The 17,050-nt window shown below is 46.0% G+C and overlaps 1 protein-coding gene across 1 annotated transcript in view; it reads left to right on the forward strand.

Annotated features, from left to right (window-relative positions):
* IL6ST (interleukin 6 cytokine family signal transducer) overlaps nucleotides 1–16,508 on the forward strand; it is a 38,711-nt gene extending 22,203 nt beyond the window's left edge. The window contains exons 8-16 of the mRNA XM_066377638.1: nucleotides 1,146–1,228; nucleotides 1,845–2,055; nucleotides 2,553–2,735; nucleotides 4,603–4,704; nucleotides 4,876–5,022; nucleotides 5,315–5,455; nucleotides 6,136–6,232; nucleotides 10,396–10,477; nucleotides 11,285–16,508. Of these exons, the coding sequence (XP_066233735.1) occupies nucleotides 1,146–1,228; nucleotides 1,845–2,055; nucleotides 2,553–2,735; nucleotides 4,603–4,704; nucleotides 4,876–5,022; nucleotides 5,315–5,455; nucleotides 6,136–6,232; nucleotides 10,396–10,477; nucleotides 11,285–12,013 (1,775 nt within the window). The 3' untranslated portion in view covers nucleotides 12,014–16,508. The remainder of the gene's footprint in view (nucleotides 1–1,145; nucleotides 1,229–1,844; nucleotides 2,056–2,552; nucleotides 2,736–4,602; nucleotides 4,705–4,875; nucleotides 5,023–5,314; nucleotides 5,456–6,135; nucleotides 6,233–10,395; nucleotides 10,478–11,284) is intronic.
* The last annotated feature ends 542 nt before the right edge of the window (nucleotides 16,509–17,050 follow it).

The raw sequence follows: 17,050 nt of genomic DNA on the forward strand, positions 1-17,050 counted from the left end.
CCACCTGTGCCCCCCACCCCACCCCTACTCAAGGGCTGGATACGTAGCGAGTGGAGAGGAGTCCAGTGCTCCCTTCACTGAGAACCTCCTCTCGCTCACAAATGCTGGGAAGGGGCATCCTCAGCCAGATGCCTTTGTCTAAGCCAGGGCCTTTAAAATACTTGGGTCACTTGAGTGAGTTCAGAACCGTTTAAAAATGTAAACAGTGTGCTGAGGGCCTGTGTGCATTTTCTGAGGAGATGGCCTTTAACAGATCAGAGATCTGCGGAACCCAGAAAGTGGCATACCGTAAGCTCAGGGAGTGCAGCCTCGAGGTTGACTGTGTGTGTGGAAACACTCTTAGCCCACGTGTGCTTTCTCTGTAACTTCCCATTCTTCCCTGTGTGTCTCTGTGCTTGGGGATGTATCCGTTTCAGCCCCTGTGAAGGCAGCCTCCTCCATGTCTGGTCAGCCGTGGTCCCTCTTCCCGACCCCCACGGCACTGCGCAGAGTACGTTCTGATGCTTTCTAAATCCTTCTGAGTACCAAGTTTTGCAATTCAATTTATAAAATTTTCTAAAAATCAGGTGATCCTGCAGGAATCCTGAAAATCTAATCACTAGCACTTGACACTTTGTTTTATAAAGTGCTTTTTCCCACATGGTTGGTGATAATCCCAACAAGTTTGTGAATTCCTCTGTATTCTATCTCATTATCTGGAATCACCCCAGGAAGGAAATAAACTCATACTACATTTACTCCATGGATTTTCATTTGTTTTGTATTCCTACATTTATATGTGTAGGGCTTTTAAGCATGTATTATTTAAATAGGACTTTTCCATTTCATTTTTAGCAGTAAGAAATAATGAGTGATGCATCTCTGGTTAGTGCTTAGGCTATATTTGCAGCTTTACGACTTTACGGTTACAAAAGAGTTTCAGTATCATCTCGACCCACAGGTTGAGAACCGCTGATCTAAATCATAAGCTCTCACGTGTACTAAAGGAGGACCAGGCACACCGTGCTGGCCGGGAAGGGCACGTGCAGAGACAGGCACTGCATGCATGAGGGACTTGCGTGTAAATAACAAAGTGAGAATGATTTCCAGTGTTGTGTCTTACTGTTACTGTAAGAATCTCTAAGAAGTGTACGTCTTCTCTTTAGGACCATCCAGGGCACCAAGTTTCTGGTATAAGATCGAGCCGTCGCCTCCTCATGGCAATAGATCCGTACAGCTCATATGGAAGGTAAAAAAGTCCCACGTTTATGTTCTTTCCTCTAGTATGTAAATGCCTTGTATATGAAATGAGGGGAGTTTTTTAAATTTAAACTTTTATTCATTTTAATATCAGCAAATTATCTGATAGCTATACTACATAGAAACACAGAGGTTTATGTAGTATGTAGAAGTCATGTTCATCAACCACAGGTAATAATACCTCATAGAACTATGAGCATAGCCCTGTGGACGTTCTGTAAGAGCAGAGACCTTGTCTTTTATTGAACTGTCCTGAGTGATTCAGAAGGTAATGACGTAATAAAGGTTTTTGGCAATCTAAATGTATGTCGGTAATAGCAAATGTAAAATTTATGCATGCCATAAACGGACATGAGTGGATCATACTAAAAAAGATTAAGAGGAAACAGGTGTGAAATGGTCCAGGCACAGTACAGGGTTGTCCGAGGCCCACCATGGAGACCAAGTTGCTCCCTCGCGTTCTGCTGCCTCCACTTGAGGGGCACAGCCAGCGGCCAGCACCTAGCACCTTTCATTGTGCGTGTAATAGCAAAATGCATGACCGTGAAGGAAAATAGAGTCCAGATTGATGAAATGCATTTTTAATGTGACATATTTTACGACAGACATTGCCTCCTTTTGAAGCCAACGGGAAAATCTTGGATTATGAAGTGACCCTCACAGGGTGGAAATCACAGCCACAAAACTACACAGTGCACGACACAAACCTGACGGTGACCCTCACGGGAGACCGCTACAAAGCCACTCTGACAGCACGAAACCTGGTGGGCAGGTCTGATGCAGCGGCCGTGACCATCCCTGCCCGTAACTTCACAGGTCTGTGTCAGGGGGTGGGGCTTGGATAGGCCCTGTGGGGACACTGTTCTAGACACCCTCAGGCTCAGCGGCGGCCGGGCTCCTCGTTACGCAGCTCCCCTAAACTTGCTGGATGCCACTGACCTCGTTGGAGCACTTTCTGATTATGGATTCACCAGTTCTTAAAATGCTATTTTAGGGTTCAGGGAACTTTATACACCTGTGACTTGAATGTATTGTTTATCTGTAGCTTTCAAAGAAGGAAAATTATAATTTACATACACAGAGGATATGAAGAATTTGGGGAAAGGAAGGATTTAAGCTTGAAATACATTGACTGCTTTACGTGTAAATTATAATGTGCTTTTATTCATGGATATACATGTTGACATCATATGCTGCAAAAACTAATAGCAAGATAGCTCACGTGGTTATTATGGATGTGAATGTAAAATGTCAACATTTGAAATTTTTTAAGTGTTTGTGTATCATAGCGATATTCATATTTTGTTTTAAAGCAACTCGCCCTGTAAGGGATCTTAAAGCATTTCCTAAAGATAATGTGCTCTGGGTGGAGTGGACCGCTCCGGATACACCTGCCAACAAGTACATACTGCAGTGGTGCGTGTTGTCAGAAAAGGCGCCCTGTGTCCCGGACTGGCAGCAGGAGGATGGCACTACGCGTCGCACCTACCTGAGAGGTACACCTGCTGGCACATCACAGCTGGCGTTCTCCTTCTTGCTGTTGAGATGGTTCCCTCTGCTCACTCGCTTCTGCTTCCCAGGCCTTGCAATGCATGGAAAAGACGTGCAGTTTGTCATCGTTACCAGTTAGGGGTCTGATTTACTAGCTGCACTTGACCTCTCTGAACGGCAGGGTCTGTTACTGGCTGGGGGGGTTGGGGGGTGATACTGTCTTCTTCCTGCACTGGTGTTTTCATCATCCAGCGAGGTGTCACAAAATGTCCAGGGTCTAACTGCTGCTGCTAACAAGCTGCGTGGTCTCTGTAGCTGATGCCACTTCTCAGCCTTCATGAGAAAATACTTGACTCTTCTTACAGCTGTTGAAAGGGGGCACAGAACTAGAACTTCAATCCTCTGGGCCTTTTAACTGGAGGGAAGAACCGAGGACAGAACAGAACAGCAGAGCTCCACTGGGCTGCTCTGCGTCCTCACGTTCTGCTCGTTGCCTTTAAACTGCTCTAAAAACTCGAGAAAAAAATACATCAGCTTATAAACCTGTGTTTTCAGTAAAGAAGGATACCCATTAGAATTCAGCTACAAATAACACAAATCAGAGAAAAGCTCTTAGCAGATACATAGGACATACTAACAAAGTTAAGTTTGTGAGCTTTATGCTTAAGGTAGGCAGCTTGGCCCTCATTGACCTATTTACCTACAGTTTTAATAAGCTTGGTTGTCTGGTTTATCAAGCTTACCAAATTAAAAGCATGAGAAAGGAAACAGTTTGGGAACCCCCAGACCGTAGACACTTAACACCTGGCACGGGCTCTGGGACCTGCAGGGTGTGCAGCAGCTCTGGTGACATCGCTGTGCTACAGCAGCGTGTGAACGTGACTCACCTGGCCGATACTGAGTTATCAGGGAGTGAGAAGGCTGCTCTGTTCAAGGAGGCACAAGCTGAAGGCATCAACTTCAGGATCACACCACCTCGTCTTCTGACGCAGGCAGATGCAGTGTGCTGTATACAGAGGAACATTTTACTACTGCGTGCTGAAGAAACAGCTAGATTACTTGTATTCAAGATCATTTTTTTCTTTGTGTGTGTGTGTGTGTGTGTGACAGAGAGAGGTACAGATAGGCAGAAAGGAAGAGAGATGAGAAGCATCAACTCCTCGTTGTGACACCTTAGTTATTCATTGATTGCTTTCTCATATGTGCCTTGACCAGGGGCTACAGCAGAGTGAGTGACCCCTTGCTCAAGCCAGTGACCTTGGGCTTCAAGTGAGCGACCATGGGGTCATCTCTACGACCCCACGTTCAAGCCAGCGACCCTGCAGTTGAGTTGGTGAACCCGCTCTCAAGCCAGCAACCTCAGTTTCGAAACCTGGGTCCTCTGTGTCCCAGGCTAATGCTCTATCCACCGTGACACCATCTGGTCAGGCGATAATTTTTTCTTTTAAAATTGTGTTACTTTCTGGGGAAATAAGACTAGTTCTTTTTTCTGCATCACCTCACCAAGCTGCGCCCAGCCTCTTCCGGGGCGTCTGGGTCGGCAGACAGCTGTCAGAGAATTAGGTGAGTACACAGAAACTGCTGGACTGCGGGTGAGACCCAGGACAGCGTGAGCTCGGTGTGCACAACCCCAAGTGTCACCAACACAGCCACCACTCACACAGGCAGCGCCAGCGCCTAGCACCTGCTGTGCCGGCAGGAAACCAACCGTTTCCAAGCTCGAGTCCGGCACACAGAGGGCGGTGTCCGCTGAGGAAGCTGCAGTTTCAACAAAGCAGGGCACTGTGGAATTATAACGTAAAAGTAAATAATGGATTCAGACTTTTCTTCATTGTAAAAAAAGCAACGTTTGGTCTACTTTTCTTACCTTAGGGAACCTGGAAGAGAGCAAATGTTATCTGATAACAGTGACCCCAGCATATGAGGACGGCCCGGGAGGCCTCGCGTCTACACAGGCATACCTCAAACAAGCTCGTGAGTCCAAACCCACTTTCTCTGACCAGTATCCTTCTGTGTAAAAGACATTTATAAATGGCTTTAAATCAGAATATGTCTCAGTATGTTCGGGTAACTTGATGACAATGAAAGTTGACTAAATTCTGATGATTTTCAGTTAGCAAATAACCTTTATCCTTTCTGTTCCAGGACCTTCCAAAGGACCCACTGTTCGGACAAAAAAAGTGGGGAAGAACGAAGCCGTCTTAGAGTGGGACAGGCTTCCCGTGGATGTTCAGAATGGGTTCATCAGAAATTACACAATAATCTATAAAACCAACATTGGAAATGAAACTGGTAATAAAAATAGATCTATTCATTAAGAATCAGGTTATTTTTTTCTTAAGCTTTCAAATACTAATTTTTAAGTCTGTCATATTGTACACCTTCTTGTGGCGTGCTGTCCCCAGAGAGTGTGCCTTACGGTTGCTTTTGTGGTCCAATTATGTCAGTGAGGGAAGGTGTTTTCTGCTAAAATATACTTCTATTCTGTTCTGATACTTTTACTGTCTTATGTAGGCAAAATGGAGCAAAAATAAACCAAAAATGCCGAGTCATTGACTAATGCGCAGTTCTCGGTTTCCCCCAGTCGTGAATGTGGACTCCACCCACACGGAGTACACGCTGTCCTCGCTGTCCAGCGACACCCTGTACATGGTGCGGATGGCCGCATACACGGACGAGGGCGGGCAGGACGGCCCGGAGTTCACGTTCACCACGCAGAAGTTTGGTGAGTGGTGTGCCATCTGATCTTTCTCTTCTCTTTAAAATTCCATCAGAAGAAAATGGACTTAGTTGATACGCTAACATTTTGTTAAGAGTGCCTCTTTGGATTTACAGACATGAAGTGTTCAGAAATTATACTTATGTGATCACTCTGGTTTGTCGCTTTAAACTATAAGAACTGTCTTTTCTCACCTTTTTTTGTTGTTTTCTTAACTGTGTCGGACTGATTACCCCATACCCCTAACCCCAGTAAATCCTAGAAGAACATGTGTGTGTCTCTGTAGTGGCCTCTCTTTCCCCCTGGGTTGTCTCCTGTTCCCTCCTTTCCCCGACAGGTTGCTTGGAAGACAGGGCTGCCCTGTAGTTCCCACGTGCATGCCTGCAGCACCATCTTTACCCACTGCAGCCCGGCTTCCTCTGCACGGAGGCCACCATGGTGGCGCCCAGGGAAGACCTCTCTCTTGTCCATCAGCACGTGCCTCCTGTATTCCTAGTTTTTCCTGCACGTCTCAGCATTTCACTCGGATGGCTGCTCCTCCCGAAACTGCCTCCTCCCCGGGCCTCTCTGACCTGTTCTTTGTTTCTCAGACTGGACTCTCCCAGGCCACCCCTCTGCTCCTTCCTGCCTGGGCTGCCCATTTGCAGGGCATCAGCACTTACCTGCTCACCTTTCTTGTGTTTCAGCCCAAGGAGAAATCGAAGCCATCGTTGTGCCCGTTTGCCTGGCGTTCCTGTTGGTAACCCTTTTGGGAGTACTGTTCTGCTTTAATAAGCGAGACCTGTAAGTGTCCTTATTCATGGTCTTGCATTTTCCCCCGGCTGCACTGAACTATAATCTGCATGCAGTAGAATTCAGACGTGTCAAGCATACAGTGATGAGTTCTGTAACTATACACAAGTGTGACTGCCCGCATAGCTGGGCTCGAGAGCACCTGTATCTCCTTGGGAAGTGTCCTTGGTTCATCGTCCTCCTGTCCCCAGGCCCCTGGCCCTAGCCGGTTCCTGTCTGCCTTCTGTGACTTAGTTTTGTGTACGACAGCTTTCACTTAGCATACTTGAGACTTGGCCATGTTGATGCATATGTTATTTGCTGCTTCTTTGTATTGCTGAAGAGTATTCTGTAGTACATCGAAATTTGTTTATCCGTGCATCTGTTATGGGAGTTCAGGTTGTGTCTTTGATTTTGGCTATTTTGAATAATGTTGCTGTGAACATTCACACAAGTTTTAGTGTGATCAGATGTTACCATTTGTTTGCGTAAGTTCCTAGTTGTGGGGTTGCTGGGTTCTACGTGCACGTTTAAGTTGCTCAGAAACTGTCACACCATTTCCGAAGGGGGTCTGCCACCTTGCCATGTGGCAGGTGTGGCTGCTTCGCCTCTCACCAGGCCCAGCGCTGCCCGGGCTCTCCTTCCAGCCCGGCCTCCTGCTGGCTCTGCAGGGTTTTAATTTCCATTTTCCTGGGAGCTGGCGATCAGGCTTCTCATGTACCACTCCTAGATCTTCTGTGAGCCTTGCAAACTCTTCCACCCATTTTTTTTTTTTTTTTTTTTTGTATTTTTCTGAAGTTGGAAACGAGGGAGGCAGTCAGACAGACTCCCGCATGCACCTGACCGGGATCCACCCGGCATGCCCACCAGGGGGCAATGTTCTGCCCATCTGGGGCCTCGCTCTGTTGCAACCAGAGCCATTCTAGCTCCTGAGGCAGAGGCCACAGAGCCATCCTCAGCGCCGGGGCCAACTTTGCTCCAATGGAGCCTTGGTTGCGGGAGGGGAAGTGAGAGAGAGAGAGGAAGGAGAGGGGGAGGGGTGGAGAAGCAGATGGGCGCCTCTCCTGTGTGCCCTGGCCGGGAATCGAACCCAGGACTCCTGCACGCCAGGCCGATGCTCTACCACTGAGCCAACCGGCCAGGGCCTCCACCCATTTTTAAATTGGATTTTTGTCTTGTTCATATTGAGCTATAAGAGTCTTCCTGGTTCCATAATTTCTGTCAAATAATATACTTTGCACATTCTATTATGTGGCTTACCTTTTTGTTTTCTTAACTGTGACTTTAGAAAAACAGTTTCATGTTGAGGAAGTCCATTTTATCAGTGGTTATTCTTTTCTGTGGTCTTTGGGTCTCGTGTCTGGTTAAAAACTGCCTAACGCAGAGTCACAGACATTTTTCTGTATTTTCTGATAGAGTATTGATCATTGTAATGCTGTGCCTTTAATTGCGTTAGAATTAATTTTCTGTGCATGGTGTGAAGTCAGGGTCAAAGTTCATTTTTTCTCATAGATATCTAGTTGTTTGAGCATCATGTACTTTTTTTGATTGAATTATCCTCATACCTTTGTCAAAATCAGTTATCCATGTAACTCTGGAACCCTTTTTGGACTCCCGTTCTGTTCGTTGACTTCAGTGCACCCTGTTGTGGTTACTACAGCTCTGCAGTGAGCTTTGAGAGCAGGTGCTGAAATTCCTTCCGTAGGTTCTTTTCCAAAATTATTTTGCTCGGTCCTTTGACTTTTAAGGTACATTTTAATATCAGCTTACCAATTTCATTTTTAAAAAACCCTGCTAGAAATTTGACTGGAATTTTATCGAGCCTACACAGCAATTTAGGGGGAAATGCCATCTGAACATGAGTACAGGTGTTCGTGTTTCTGCCCATGAACAGTATGTATCTCTACATATCTGGGTTTTAATTGCCTTTTGCAATGTTTTGTAGTTTTCAGCAGAGAGGCTAATGTTAAACTTATTCCTGAGTATTTTCTATACTGTTATACTTGGACTTCGATTTTTTTTTAAATTTCTAATTGTTTCATTGCTAATACAGTATGTACAAATGCAATTGGTCTTTTAAAATACACTGCTCTTGTATATTGAGACGTTGATAAATTCATGTTTTCTGGTAGCTTTTTCTATTTCTTAGGAGTTCTTACACACAGTCACGCTGCCTGCTGAGGCCTCCAGTGTAGTGTTAAATAGAAAGAATGAGAACCGATGTCCTTCATTTTAGGGGAGGAAATGGGTCAGTCTCCAACCCGTCAGTACACGTGATGTTTGTTAGCTGTAGGTTGAGAAAGTTATATTTATATTTTGCCAAGAGTGTTTGTCATGAATGGTGTTGAACTTTGTCAGATGCCTTTTCCCCATCTAGTGAGACTGAGCATGTGATTTTTTTTCCTTTTCTTTCCTGAATTGGGTAGTTTTTTTCATTGAGTTTCAGATTAACGTAAACTATCTTTGCATCCCTTGGATTTTCCTGGATTTACTGTATTAATTTTTGCTCTGTGTTCATGAGTGATCTTTTCTGTGGTGTCTGTCCGGTTTTGGAATCAGGGTGTTGCTGATTGTCTCATAAGACAACCTCATGAAATTCATGGGGATGTGTGACCTCCGGTTTCTGGGAGAGTTTGAGTGGGAGCAGGCGAGTTTCCTTTTAAAGTGTCTGGTAGAATTTACAAACAAAGCATCTGGGCCTGGAATTTTCTTTTATGGGAAGTTTTTAATTAAAAATATAATTTCTCTATAAATACCAGGCTATTGAAGGTTTTCTTAGTCTGTTTTTGGTGATGTTTCTTTCTCAAGGGATGTATCCATCAACTGATTGGTCTGTTCATCTAGGTCAGGGGTCGGGAACTTTTTTGGCTGAGAGAGCCATGAAGGCCACATATATTAAAATGTAATTCCGTGAGAGCCATACAACGACCCATGTACATTACACATTATCCAATAAAAATTTGGTGTTGTCCCGGAGGACAGCTGTGATTGGCTCCAACCACCCACAACCATGAACATGAGCGGTAGGAAATGAATGGATTGTAATACATGAGAATGTTTTATATTTTTAACATTTTTTTTTTATTAAAGATTTGTCTGCAAGCCAGATGCAGCCATCAAAAGAGCCACATCTGGCTCACAAGCCATAGGTTCCCAACCCCTGATATAGGTTGTTAACTTGGTTGCTTTTTATATCAAGCCAGGTTTTGTAGCTGTTCCTGCAGGAGAGCCAGTCTGGCAGGGTCTTATTATTCATTTTTATTTTTGCATTTGAACCTGTTCTCAAGATGACTCAGTTCCTGTTTACTTACAGAAAATAATGGGCCTCTAACTTTGGGCTGCAAACCAATAGTAAAGTGAACATACACAAGCAGACTTTGACAATGGGACATCCTGAATTCATTGAGCTTTTTTTTTTTCTTTTTGTCAGAGAGAGGGACAGATAGGGACAGACAGGAAGACAGGAACGGAGAGAGATGAGAAGCATCAATCATTAGTTTTTCATTGTGACACTTTAGATGTTCATTGACTGCTCTCTCATATGTGCCTTGACCATGGGGCTACAGCAGACTGAGTAACCCCTTGCTCAAGCCAGCGACCTTGGGTCCAAGCTGGTGAGCTTTTGCTCAAACCAGATGAGCCCGCGATCAAGCTGGCGACCTCGGGGTCTCGAACCTGGGTCCCCCCGCATTCCAGTCTGATGCTCCATCCACTGCGCCACCGCCTGGTCAGGCTCATTGAGCATTCTTAATATCGTTAGTCTTCCTATTGAAAAGTCAGAGTTATCATTCTTTATCTGGTACCAATGTGAAACTTTATCTTTTATTTGGAAATTGAACATTTTTGCTTTTTGGTTATTGGGAAGGGCTATATACCACATCATTTTGTGATCTATCTAATGTTTTAAATGATTTTTATTACAGAATTTGATACTAGCTTTGCCCTTGTTAACAACTTCTTCTTATGACTTAGGATTAAGATCCTAAAGCATTTTAAACTGTAATTTTCTCCTGATGACAAGGCAGGTCATTTCTGACTGGCTTTGTGGTACCGTGGGGGTTGTTTACTTAATTGCTTTGCTTCTTCATAGTGTTAGATGAGCATGTTTAGATGGAGGGGCAGCTCCTTGTTGATTACATGGGATTCTACACATGCTGTGTTTCTTTTCCCTCCAGCATTAAAAAACACATCTGGCCCAATGTTCCCGATCCTTCAAAGAGTCACATTGCCCAGTGGTCACCTCACACGCCTCCTCGGGTAAGAGAAAACATTTGTAACTTATTTATAAGACACAGGCTAATTAGGAGTTCAACTAAGAGATGATCAGACTGATTCAGAATAGTACACAAATGAGACTTTTGACAGAAACTTAACATGATACCTACACATTCTATCTTATTATCATTATAGCATATTTGTTCTGATACTCCTAATGTCAGCTACTAATATCCTGATAGTACAGCTTGAAAACTGAAAGTGACTAATAGCGCTGTGTGCTAACCCTGTACGGCAGACATTTCCACACTGGATAATAACATCAGAGTTAACAATCTGCCACAATGAAACAGTGAAGACATGATTTCCAGACACCTGCACTAAATTCTATGAACTCTAAAGGAGAAATGATTTGTATAGATTACTTTTTAATTCTTGAATTTTATATTAATAGATTAAAATGCGTTGTGTATTTTATGAAACAAGAGTCATTGGAGTTTGGCTTTTCTTAACATTTTCTAGTTTTTGTGTCCATTTGATCCTAGGCTACCTAGTCCAGGCATGAAATATGACTTACTATTTGTAGACCAAATAGCTTCTCAAAGTGTAACCCCAACAATATCAACGTGGAGTTCTGAGGAGATACACCCTAGTGCATACTCCTTAGAATCATCTCCGCAGCTGCGGTTTGGGCCATGGGCTGACGTGGGGCTGTGGGGCTGGGAGCTGTCTGTTGAAACCCCTCGAGAGGTAGCAGAATCATTGACTTTGTGCGCTGACATCTGCCATGTTTCTCAGAGTTTCTAAAGCATACGCCCTAGGTAATGTCTTGTCCTCTCTCTCTCTCAGCATAATTTTAGTCCAAAGGATCAGATGTATTCAGACGGCACGTTCACTGATGTGAGCGTTGTGGAAATAGAAGCTAACGACAAGCCTTTTCCGGAGGACCTGAAGTCCCTGGATCTGTTCCGGAAGGACAAGGCCAGCACCGAAGGCCACAGCAGCGGCATCGGGGGGTCCTCGTGCATGTCCTCCTCCAGGCCGAGCATCTCCAGTGGGGACGAGACCGAGTCGGCTCAGAGCACCGCCAGCACGGTGCAGTACTCCACCGTGGTGCACAGCGGCTACCGGCACCAGGTGCCCTCCGTGCAGGTCTTCTCCAGGTCCGAGTCCACGCAGCCCCTGCTGGACTCCGAGGAGCGGCCGGAGGAGCAGCCTCTGGCGGACGGGCTCGACGGCGTGCTGCCCAGGCAGCCGTACTTCCAGCAGAACTGCAGTCACCACAAGACCGGGCCAGAGAGCTCCCCGTCGGAAACCTCCAAGCCAGTGTCGCCGGTCCAGGAGGATGACTCGGCCCGACACACACAGCAGCCGGGGTCCGAGCGCCTGTCCCAGGCCTGCGGGTCTGGGCAGATGCAGATGTTCCAGGAGGTTCCCGCCATGGACACCTTTGCTCCAGGGACAGAGGGACTGGTCGAGAGGTTGGAAACAGTAGGGGTGGAGGCCACGCTTGAAGAAGGCGTTCCAAAAAGCTACTTACCACAGACGGTACGGCCGGGCGGCTACATGCCCCAGTAAGGGCACTCGCTTACCCTCGGCGGTGCTGCAGAGCCAGGCCAAGCCCGTGTGTCTGTGATCCCGGAGGACAGCCGCCCTTACTCACCGACATGGGGACGGGGATGCCCTGTCCTCCCCAGTGCCTGGCCTCCCTCCAGACAACCTGGGTCCTTCAACACTACATGAACTGTCTTCCTCCCTGAATGGGGCCTGACCGGGCCAGTTCAGGACCTTTGCACTGAAGAGAAGCAGAAAGCTCCTCGGGAACTTACAAAGGAAACTGGTGACCCAGCAAACAGTGTTTAAATAAGCAGTGAGCAACTTGGCACAGCGGTACTGAGTTCCATGCGGAAGTCATCCAATACCGTGGTCATGGGAGCAGCAGGTAATGCAGAGAACAAGGTGAGGCGGTCTGGACCCTCTACCTCTGCTGACAACACAATTTTAAAACAAGTCCAGGCAGCCTGACTATATGAGCCCAACTTTTGTTCCCTGGCCAGAAAAAAAGGGGGGAATGGGCCCATTTATAATCCTATAAAATATGTGTCATCTTACATTGGTAATGATGCCGCAAGTCTTAGAGAAAAGAAATTCTAGAGCTTTAACTTGGAAGATTAAAAATACTAACTTTTAACTACTATATAACCAGTAATGTAAGTAAATTTTCAAAAAGTTGCTGTCACCATGAACAATCTCTGTGAAGATGCATTTCACAAGTTCAGCAGTTTGCCCAGAAAGGCCCTGGGCACAGACACCATGAACTGCCGTAGGCACTTAAAACGGTGCTCACCGTCTATAGATGCCTACGTTGTGGACCCTTTTGTTAGGATTTCAGAGAGTTTATGCAGTGCCTTCAGCCTTCAAATGTAGTTCAATTTCATAGGCTTTGTTTCTATTTTTTAAGTAGGCCAAGATCGAGGTTCTTCTTTTCTACTAGGTGTTTGAAGCAGACTAAGTTAGAGGGTGTGACAGACAGACCATGCCTGCAGACAGGTACTGCTGCTCCCAGTGAGCATCACAGTGACCACTTGAACTCCTGCTGGCTCTGAGGTGGGGACCTCAGCTCTGCACCTGCTCTGCCAGGCGCACCTGTGTGCCACCCCCCACACCACAATCGATGGGGACATGGGCAAGAGGTAGGAGCCGAGTAGGAAGACGCTGTCAAAATTCATCACTGCTGTCAAGTGACTGTGCAGAAAATAGGTTTTGTTTTCTGTCCTGCAAGTTACAGAAACCAGGCTAACTTAAAATAGTTTGTGGAGGCAGTTGGAGAATAAAAGGGGTAAGAAGAATCGGTATACACTTACAGCTGGAATAGAATTTCCTCACTGCTCTCAGAACACCGTTCATGTTGGAGTTCTCACAACGCCTTCCCCGGTGCGGCCCTGCCCCATGCTCGCCACCCTCCTCACGTCTGCAGTCTCTGCGCAACGGAGCAGGTGCTCTGTTCCAACACAGCCCATTCCCATCTGGGTAAACCAGCAGGACTGGTGAGGGACAGGATTTGAAGCAGGTGAGGCACAGAGTGCCCCGGCAGGGGCAGGAGACCCCACACTCACACTACAGGATAAGGGCATCACCGCAATTTAAGTTGACCATCAGTGGCTGGTCCAAAGCAAGATGAGAGCTATCTCGTGACATATCTTGCAAGTTTATATCTGTTACATTTTTCATTTCCTCAAGATGAGTAGTCACGTTGTTGTGATTATGTTTAGTTGTAACCCTTCTCATAAGCAGTGGTGGTGGAGGAGGGCACATTCTATGTGAACTTTGCACGTGGAAGGGTGGTGGTAACAGCTCACAGCGCAAGGGAATGAGAGTGAGGTGTCACTTAAGACAGGCGTCCCGTGAGCAAACTTCACAGCTTATGCAGAATGTGATAGAGTTCCCCACCCCCATCCCCCAGCCACAGAGCACTTTAGACAATGGATATATAGTTACTGTACAAAAATTCATTCAGAAAATATATATTTGATCACTAACATAAAGTATACATCTTTGCCCTTCCAGACAGAAAATAAATGAAACTGGTTTTAAGTACAGGATGACTTGGCTGAGACACATCTTGAATCATCTGTCTTGATGCATGTGAATTGTATGTTAGGTGGGCAGAGAAAGATTCCAGCTCATGTGACATTTAGTCTATGTATAAGTTAGTGGGTTTTACCACCCATGAAATCTTTAGCATCCAAAAATTAAGTTTAAAGGACCACTGGCTCATCAGCAAGCTTCTTGGTGGACAAAACTGACTCACTGCTTCTGATGCAGTTGCCTCTTAGAGAACCAAAACAAAAACCCCTCGAGCATCCATAGCGTGTGCTGTCAGGTACCGGTGTCATGGGGATCCCTCTCTGGTCTCTCACAAAGGCAGGATTCTGAACAAGTGTTGGAAAACTAACTTTAAACCCATTAAAATCTAAAAAAAATCGGCCCTGGCCGGTTGGCTCAGTGGTAGAGCGTCGGCCTGGCGTGCAGAAGTCCCAGGTTCGATTCCCGGGCAGGGCACACAGGAGAAGCGCCCATCTGCTTCTCCACCCCTCCCCCTCTCCTTCCTCTCTGTCTCTCTCTTCCCCTCCCGCAGCCGAGGCTCCATTGGAGCAAAGATGGCCCGGGCTCTGGGGATGGCTCCTTGGCCTCTGCCCCAGGCGCTGGAGTGGCTCTGGTCGCAACAGAGCGACGCCCCGGAGGGGCAGAGCATCACCCCCTGGTGGGTGTGCCGGGTGGATCCCGGTCGGGCGCATGCAGGAGTCTGTCTGACTGTCTCTCCCCGTTTCCAGCTTCAGAAAAATACAAAAAAAAAAAAAAAAAAATCTAAAAAAATCAAGTCCTTTTTTAAAACATGGATCAGTCGGCCTCAGCATACCCACATGGAGAAGAGAGAACAAGCAGAACTGTCCCATGCCCTCTGCTCAGCTCTGTTCCTGCCGACTCGGGTCATTTACTTTCCTCTTGATTCCTCGATAGGAGGTCTACACATCAAATTATCCAGTGACCCGAGCTTATTATGAAGTTAAAGGTCAAAGGAATTGAAATATACTTTATAAATGTGTACTTATGAATGGTTCTGTTGAAAGTGAAACATCTAAAATAGCTTTATAAAAATCAGAGGTTGAAAGATGTCTTTTTCCTCTCCACAGTTAACTATGTAGTTAAGTCAGGACATGAATAAAGAGGTAGGGTAATCATATAGAATCCCCTAAAACATTTCCGTTAACTGGTCCCTATTGACCAGCTGTAAACCAAGCAGGAGAGCTTTGTGTTTAGGGCATCCAGTCCGACATACCTTCATTGTAAAAAGTGTTGCTAGAAAGTTCACTATCACTGCACCTCAGTGAGTCGTGTCTCCACCGGCAGAGGGTCCTGGCTGGATCCTGAAGGACTCACAGCATCTGGAGGGACACAATGAGGCAGAACATTAATACCGGCCACACCTAGCCGCATGCCACATCATTCTCTGTGCGGTTTCAGGAACATATTTCTAAACCATACACTTCCGTTTCAACAGTACTGAAATGGCTACAATTCCAAAGTCATAAGCTCCCTAAATGCAAAGTTCAGTGGTTAAAAATTACTGGGATAGCTTTCTGCTGTAGGTCATGTGAAGAGTCTGTGGCCCAGGTAAGGTTACTGAACAAGTTCTTTGCACTTTTCTGTGAATCAAGAGACTAGGGAGGAGCCACAAAACAGCAAGGTATTTAGATATTTCGCCTAACGTTGGGTCTTGTCCTAGATTTCAAAGGAAGTATGAATTAGCACACTTGCAGCCTGGTCTTCTTTGGACTGGTCCTTCGCATCAGACTGTTTATAAACAATTCAGATGTAGGTCCAAGAGTTTTTTCAAAGCCAAATATAACACCTTTGGGATTAATATGTATTTTTATCAGATGCTCCTAGTCTGCATTAGCAATGACGGTCTTGGACACTGCATTAAAAATAAGGAGGCAGCTCTGGGTGAGCTGTGTCACCCATTTGTTCCCAAACCTTCAGAGCTTCTACGGGTGCCGATGCCATGACCATTCAGGTTGACAGCTGGAATTGAGCATGCACTTAGGGCCAGGGGTGATGAGCTGTTCCCTCAGACACACTTTCCAGTGCTGTGATACAAATACCAAAATGTGATGTCATAGAAAGGGATATTCTGAAAGGTCAGTGTTTGAAAATTCTTTAGTTTTAATACACACGCACTTTGATCAGTAAGCTCTAAACAGGGGCGCGCAGTTTGCTAGTTCTGCGAGTGCAGGGAGATGTGAGGGCCATCTCCTACAGGTCCGGGCGCCCCGTTCCCTGTGAGCGTCCCCTGTCAGGGTCACTCACTCACGCCCAGCTGACCCACTGTCATACACAAGCCTTGTCTGGAGCTTTGTCATGGGGAGTATTTTTACCTTTGTAGCGAGTTGCATGTGCTAATTGTAACCACAGCTGTTGTTCCTTATGTTGACATACTGTTACTATAAATGTACTCATATTTCACCTGTAATACTTTAGGTAAACTTAGGTAATAAAGTTTTGTTCATGGCGTCTGTGTGTGGTCACTGCCCTTGCCGTTCTACACCTGATGGCTAGGCTGACAGCGTCAGTGTGGGTGCCGGGTCCCCGTGTGAAGTCGGTGCTCTGTGTGAGTTCTGCGGCTTTGCAACTGCTCGGCCAGCGTGATGAAGGGACTGAGAAAATGGATGTGCCGTCATGGCCTTTGTAACACAGTGGATACGGACGTGGCAAGTTATGTTCTGCATTTAGGAGTTGCCTCACTGGGAATTTTTTCCGACTGGTTTTGACAAGGGACCAGCCTAGTACAGAGGTGCTGCGCCACCTTGTGGCCAGTCTGTACCACCGTTGTGTCGTGTGGGCCTTAGTCCCAGTGAGGCGCCCAGGGTGTAGAACTGACCTGGTCAACCATTCTGAAACTTAGAAGAAACTCATCTGTCCGATTTGCTCGTCCTCACATTGCAATTTTATCTGAAGTACGCACAGTCCAGAACAAACCCACAATCCAGACAAGTGAACATCTTCCTTCACGCATGTGCTATTATAGGAATAATGTCTGGCTTTGGGCCGTGT

This window comes from Saccopteryx leptura, chromosome 1 (genome assembly GCF_036850995.1).
Source record: "Saccopteryx leptura isolate mSacLep1 chromosome 1, mSacLep1_pri_phased_curated, whole genome shotgun sequence".
Classification (NCBI taxonomy): Eukaryota; Metazoa; Chordata; class Mammalia; order Chiroptera; family Emballonuridae; genus Saccopteryx; species Saccopteryx leptura.